General features: G+C 41.5%; 1 protein-coding gene across 1 annotated transcript in view; it reads right to left on the reverse strand.

Moving 5' to 3' along the window:
• Positions 1-6,429, reverse strand: part of NKAP (NFKB activating protein) — a 43,090-nt gene extending 36,661 nt beyond the window's left edge. Inside the window, exon 1 of the mRNA XM_006893786.1 lies at positions 5,874-6,429. Within this exon, the coding sequence (XP_006893848.1) occupies positions 5,874-6,262 (389 nt within the window). The 5' untranslated portion in view covers positions 6,263-6,429. The remainder of the gene's footprint in view (positions 1-5,873) is intronic.
• Between the last annotated feature and the right edge of the window lie 1,300 nt (positions 6,430-7,729).

Here is a 7,729-nt window from a genome sequence, read left to right on the forward strand (position 1 = left end):
AAAAAAACCCTTCTCCTAAGAAAGCAGATCCAATGAATTCCCTAGAGAGAGAGAACCAGAATAAATATGTTGATGTAGAGTTACATGATCAGCTACAGAAAAAGATGCAAATGTGTGAAGAAACAATGGAAGACAATAAGAGAGCAAATATTTCAGAGACAACAGTCCAGAAGAAATATATAGATGAGGAAAAACTTAAATAGATATGGATAAAAATACAAAAGATGGAAGAAAAAAATTGACAGAATAAACAAAGAGGTACAAGAAATAAAAAAAAATCATCACAAGACGGAGAATGTACAGCCAGCACAGTACTGGAAATAACAGAAAAGCATGAAAATACAATCCAGAATATTAAGATCGAAATGGCACTAGTGTCCAACACACTTGTGGGACAAAAAAGTAGAAATTAAGAGATGGAACAGAGTCAGGGAGTGGGAAGACAAAAGCCTCAATAGAAACCTACTTGAAGAAAAATCAGAGGTGAGACGTAAAGAAGATGAAGAAAATATTAGAATTATGTGGGATGATATCAAATGGAATAACATACGTTTGATTGGAATTCCAGAACAAGGGAGGAACAGGGAAATCACTGAGAAGATTGTGGAAGAAGTACTAGAAAAACTTCCCAGGTATTTTGAAGAATGCGGAAATCCACATCCAAGAAGCACAGAGAACACCAAATAGTCTAGTCCCAAGAAAACAAACACCAAGACATATCATAGTCAAATTACCCAAATTAAAAGATAAGGATAGAATTCTAAAAGTAGCATGAGAAAAAAAAGAGTTACCTACAAAGGGGAAACAATTAGATTAAGTTCCGATTTCTTAGCAGAAACCATGTGAGCTAGAAGGCAATGGGATGCCGTATACAGAAAATTGAAAGAAATTGCCAGCCAAGGATCCTATATCCAGCAAAGCTCTCTATCAAATTTGAAGAGGAAATTAGATTCTTTGCAGAAAAGGAGGACCTTAGGGAATTTGTGAAAACAAGACCAAAACTACAAGAAATTTTAAGTGAAGTCCTACACACAGAGACACCAAAGGAAAGTGAGTGGACCACAGCAATAAGAAACAACAGAAAAAGAAACATGGCAAAAGTAAAACTTGGCCTGACAATAATTACACTTAAAGTGAATGGACTAAATACACCAATTAAGAGAAAAAGAGTAGCAGAATGGATAAAAAAAGCAAAGTCCATCAATATGTTGCCTACAGGAGACATATCTAAAAAAAGGAAGAGAAAGACAGACTCAAAATCAAAGGCTGGGGGAAAAATATACCAAGGAAATGGCAACCTCAAAAAAGCAGGAGTGGCAATACTAATCTCTGGTAAAATAGATTTCAGCATAAAACCTCTATTGACGATAAGGAAGGGCATTACATACTGATTAAAGGCACAATAGATCAACAGACATAACCCTGGCCAACATTTATGTACCAAATGATAGACCTGGAAATAAGTAAAATAACAGTTAACCTAATTAAAGAGATAAATAGACAGCACCACAATAGTAGTAGATTTCAACACACTACTATCACCAAAGGATAAGTCAACTCAAAAGAAATTCACCAAAGTTGCAGAAGATCTAAACTATACAATCAGCCAACTTGAACTTTTGGATGTATTCAGAGTACTGCACCCAACTAAAACTCAGTTCACTTTCTTCTCAAGTACACATGGTACATTCAACAGAATTGATCATATATTAGGTCACAAATCAAGCCTCAATAAATTAAAAAGCACCGAAATAATAAAAAATATTTTCTTAGACCACAATGCCATAAAACTAGAAATTAACCACAGAAGAGTAAAGCTTACAAAACCACCCATCCGGAAACTAAATAACTCTCTGCTAGAACATGATTGGGTTATAAAAAAATAAAGTAAAAAAGTTCCTTAAAACAAATGATAATGAAAATACAACTTACCAAAACCTCTGGGACACAGCTAAGTCAGTCCACAGGGGGGCAGTTCATACCAATAGGCACACACATAAAAAAGGAAGAAAGAAGAAGAATCAATGATCTAACTCAACACCTTAAGTAAATAGAAAAAGATCAACGATCTAATCATACAACCTCTAGAAGAAAAGAAATTATAAGGGCAAGAGCTGAAATCAATGAGATAGAAAACAGAAAAACTGTTGAAACCATCAATAAGATCAGGATCTGGTTTTTTGAAAGGGTCAATAAAATTGACAAACCACAGGCAAATTTAACAAAAGGAAAAAAAAGACAAGACAGATAACTCAATTAAGAAATGACAGAATGACAGAGGTGACACAACAGAACCATAAGAAGCAAAATCAATCATATCAGAATACTACAAAAAGCTATATTCTGATAAAAAAAAAACCTAGTGGAAATGGACAAATTCCTTGAAATGCATCCCCTGCCCAGATTGACAAGGACAGATACAGAACACTTGAACAGACATCACAAGAGAAGAAATTGAAAAGGTCATAAAAAGACTTTTCCATAAGAGAAGTCCTGGACCAGATGGCTTCACAGCTGAATTCTACCAAACATTCAGAGAGAATTTAGCAACCATTCTACTTAAAATATTTTAAAAAATTGAAAAAGAAGGAATACTTCCAGAGTCATTCTGTGAAGCAAGCATAACACTAATACCAAAACCAGGCAAAGATTTACCAAGAAAGAAAACTACATATCAATAACTCTCATGAATATAGATGCAAAAATCCTTAACAATTTTAAAAACAATATCCAATCCAAACCAATTTATTAGGTCAGATAGGAAAAAGAGAATAGGGAAAATACTTACATCTTCTCTAGGTAGTTTATTATTTTCATTATCTCCTTCAATTCTCACCAGAACCACACCAGATTTGTCCACTGTTTACTGAATCACTTTGCCAATAACTGTGCCATTTTTTCCAGTTGTTTTTCCAACAAGATTCACTCACTAGTTTCTCCAAAACCAGCCTGCACACCTATGGTCATGTGAGTAATTTTCCAGACAGGTCTGAGTCTCTGGGAGATCTTCTAGCGAATCACTTAACCCAGGGGCCATAGAAGAATTGGGGAACAGCCACTGATGGAGCTGTTAATGTATAAATTACAGACTTATACAGCTGCTTCAGCATTTGGGACTATATTGACCAGAGACTTCTTATAAATAGTCTGCTATTAAGCTTAGCAGGAAGAATTATGAAAACAGAAGCCATCTGCATTTTGAATGAAACACACTGCAAGGACTATTCTGAAAAATTAAATCTTAAGACTAAATATTGTGAAAATGACAAACCTACCAAAAGCAGTCTACATGTTCAATGCAATACCAATCCAGATACCAAATTCCTTTTTCAAGGAGATTGAAAAGGAAATTATCAAATTTATTTGGAGGCAAGAGACTCCAAATAAGCAAAATACTTCTGAGAAACAAAAATGAGCCATCTCCTCCCATGTGAATTATTGCCTCTGAAAACCACAAGATAGTCATCTATGAGTCGGTTCCAACTCAACAGTACACAACAACAACATTGGTACATTCCCTATAAAATGGGCAATCTCCACAGGTGTGATGAGGGTCAGCTATGAGTCAGTTCCAACTCAATTGCACACAACATTTTTATGGTCACTGTAAAATGGGCAATTTCTTCCCATATGATTATTGCCTCTGAAAACCCATTGCATTGGGCTCCAACTCAATTACACACAACAACAACAACAACAACAACAACAACAGTGTTACAGTCACTATCTCAATCCATTTCATTGAGGGTGCTAACCCTCCACCTTTCCACAGAATAGGATAGTGTACAGACCTATTATTCATAGTGTTGCTATGAGTTGTACTCAACTTGATGGCACCTAGCAACAACAACAACAAAAACCACCACCATCTGGTATGATGTCTTTTTCCCCTTCCTAACAACATGCCCAAAGTGATAAAGCTTCACCATCCCTGCGTCCAAGGAACACTCTGGTTGCACTTTCCCCAAGACACATCTGTTTGTTCTTAAGTCAGTCCATGGGATATTCAGTACTCTTCTCCAATACCACAACTCAAAGGCATCGATTCTGCTTCTGTCATCCTTAGTCACCGTACAACTTTCAGATGCATAACAAGTCTACGGCTTGAATCAGATGCATCTGAGTTTTTAAACTGACATCATTGCTGTATAACATTTTGGAGAGGTCCTTGACAGTAGATTTACTCACTGCAATATATCTTTTTAAAGGCAAAGAAATCCAAAGTTGAGAGATTAAGTGATTCAGCCAAAGTGGCGCTCACCAACGTGGCAAAATGGGGGCTTTAAACTGAAGCAGTCTGATTCTGGCACCATTCTCCTTCATCACTCTGCTTTATTATTTCCCACTGCTAGAAGGACAAGAATTATAACACCTCCCATCTGTCTGAGATATTCCATATCTATCATCTGCCCTTCAATGCTTGTAAGGCTTAAAATCTCTCCTTTTAAAAAAGGGGAGGAATTCTCCTTTTAACATACAAGGTAAAGCACTTAGAACAATGATGCCTGACACAATTTCACTCAGTAAATGTTAGATACTAATAACACACCAAAAAAACCCCTTTTTTACTTTATTTCTCTTTAAAACATTTCCCCTCCCCAATAGACACTTTCAGTAGAGGGAACCCAACCTCACTACATTCCTGTCACCTATAGCTTAGCAGTTCACTTATACACATCTGGTCATTGCTTAGAGAAAGGCTCTTCTCAATAATTTTCACCCTAAACCCTTAATCTCAATCGCTCCCAACTCCCTACAAAAAAATTTCCATTCTGACTGACTGCTGCAATTTCAAATTTATCCAATCATGTGTTAAAAGGAGAAACTGAAAAGCCTTACAAGTATTGAGGGGGACAGGTTAGAGATGTTCAACACCTCAGACAGGTGGGAGGTGTTATAATTCATACAGCAATCAATGGTTGAGCGCTTAATGACTACACACACACACACACACATTAGAGATGTTCAACACCTCAGACAGGTGGGAGGTGTTATAATTCATACAGCAATCAATGGTTGAGCGCTTAATGACTACACACACACACACACACACACACACACACACGTACACGTATGTATATGACAGAACAGGGTTCTAATCTGTTGTTCATCGGGTCGCTATGAGTCGTACTTCCTAACAGTATATATATCTATATAAGAAACTGCGCTGCAATAGAGATGGACTGCGGTTCGAATCCACCAGCTGCTCTGTGGGAGAAGGATGGACAATTTTCTCACGTGCGATTCACTGCCTCTGAAAACCCGCTGGAGAGTCGGCTATGCGTCGGTTCTGCTCGACAGCACACAACAACTCACTCAAATAAAAGACCCCAAACCACAGCCATCCTTCCGTCTCAAGGCAACCAGCCCCGCCTCCTTGTCTCTACCCCCTTCCCCCACCCCGTGGGTTTCTGAAGCCATCACTTTTTACAGGAGACTTTCCATCTTTCTCCCATAGTTGAACCACCGACTCGGTTTTGCAGTCCAACACATAACGTACTGGCCACCAAGCTTCTGTACCAAGTCGCAGGCACCATGGCAAATCAGAGAGCGCCTCTTTTCCAGGAACACGCTTAGGAATGATCGTAGCACAAGGCGCACAAAAGCTCAACAATTCTGACAGGTGCTCGGCATTTGGCCGTGCCACCTCCAAGCTAGGAGGCGGAAGGAAGATGGGGAGCAGCGTGGAGGGTGGAGGACAGGCTAGCACAGAAAGGAGAAAACGAGGCGAAGAAGGGGAAGACTGGAAGGGAGGGAAATGGGCACAATGCAGGCCGTGGGAATGAAGCGCGAATGATTGGAAGTGAGAAGACAGATGAGGCGGGTTCCTACAAGTGGGTTTGCGCCGAGAGAGGCGCTCGCGTCTCACTCACTTCTGCCGTAGGCTTTCCTCCCTCTCCTTGTCCAGGAGGTTTGGCCATGGTTTGTCACCCCCATAGGGGCGCGAGTAGCCGCCGTAATAGGTGGACGATGAGGCTGACGCGAAGGTGGTGCCCCGGGGCCCAGAAGGCCGCTCTCGAGAGCGCGAGCGCGAGCGGGAACGGTAGGACTGGTTTCGGGAGCTTTGACTGTAGCTCCCGAGCTGATGATGGCTGAGGCCATTCCGGTCCCCGGACCGAGAGCATGAGTGCGAACGAGAGTGGTGGCTCCTCGGGGAGCGGGCCGATCTGGAGGGCTTGGGGCTCCTCGACGGACTGCGACGCCTGCCACCGGAGCCCGAGGCCTCTCCGTCAGGGGTACGTGAACCGGAGACAGGAGCCATTGCTGCCACTAGACTCCCCGAGCCGTGGGAAAAGGGAGTGCTCACGCCAGCCTGGGCAGACCTCCGTTACCTTGGCTCCAAGGAGCAGCCTGCATCAGAGGTGCCCGAATCTAAGGAAACCTCGGAACAGTTCTGGGTACGTCGGCAAAAACCTTCCCCGCACCAAGAGAGCCTTTGGTGAGAGAAAAGCCTGTGTGTATCTATGTAAATAAGCCGGGCACACAACAAATTTCACGAAACCTTCAGTTCCGCAAAAGGCTTTTTGTACCTAAGGAGGACTCGAGCTGAAATAACGGAAGAGGCTGGGCTACAGGGTCACCGCAGTAGTTTCCAACGCACGCAACTCTTCATCCAGTTTCCCAGGCTGCCCCATCTTTCTCCTGAGGAGCCCCTGACCCCATATGTTAGCCGCCCAACATGCCACCAGGGTTACTTGTGTTTCTGGTAAATATATGTAAGGAATTGCGCTGCTTGTCCAAGGGCTGCAACTCTGGCAGTTTGAATCCACTAACAGCTCCCGGGGACAAAAATTAGCAATCTCCCGTGAAATTCACAGCCTCAGAAAACCAGCGGAGGTTCAGCTATGACCCTGAACCTATTCCATGGCAATGGGAGCGAAACAGCCCCCCCCTTCTTTCCAAACAAGGAGCGCTAATTGAGACAGGTTGTATCATCTGCATATCCCAGGTTTTTGACGAGTCTTCCTCCAATCCTGATGTCACATTCTTCCTCATAAAGCCCACGCTCCCGAATGGTTTGTTCGGCATATAGATTGAAAAGGCATAGAGACAGAACACGTTTACAACGCACTCCTTTCACAATTTTGAACCATGCAGTTTCCTAGCTTTGTTCCGAGGACTACTTCCTAGTCCTAGTATAGGTTTCGCATGAGGACAATCAAGTGTTCTGGAATTCCTATTCTCCTGAAGAGGAGGACCTGAAGTGTTTGCTGCACAAAGTCAAGGACTGTAGTCTACAATATGGATTGAAGCTCGACATCAAGAAGACGGATTCTCGCCTTTGGGAGCAGATAGGGCTCTAGCAAACATGGTTAACGTACCCAAAACTCGGTGAACTTTTTGCAAAAAGTGTACCATTCTGGAAGGCAGTTTGGCGCTTCCTCAAAAAGCTGAACATAGAAATTCCATACGACCCAGCTATTCCACTACTTGGAATATATCCTGAGAAAATGAAAACTGAGGCACAAATGGAGATTTGTACACCAATGTTCATAGCAGCATTATTCACCATTGCAATAACATGGAAACAGCCAAAATGTCCAACCACAAACGAGTGGATTGAGAAATTATGGTACACTCACACAATGGAATACTGTGCAATATGCAGGAGCAATGATTTTGTAAATTATTACCTAACTTGGGAGGGACTGGAGAGCATTATGCTGAGTGAACTCAGTCCCACAAGGACAAATATTGTATAAGACCATTATTGTAGAATGAGTATAAG

Source organism: Elephantulus edwardii, unplaced genomic scaffold (genome assembly GCF_000299155.1).
Source record: "Elephantulus edwardii isolate Elephantulus edwardi_28Jun2011 unplaced genomic scaffold, EleEdw1.0 scaffold00131, whole genome shotgun sequence".
NCBI lineage: Eukaryota > Metazoa > Chordata > Mammalia > Macroscelidea > Macroscelididae > Elephantulus > Elephantulus edwardii.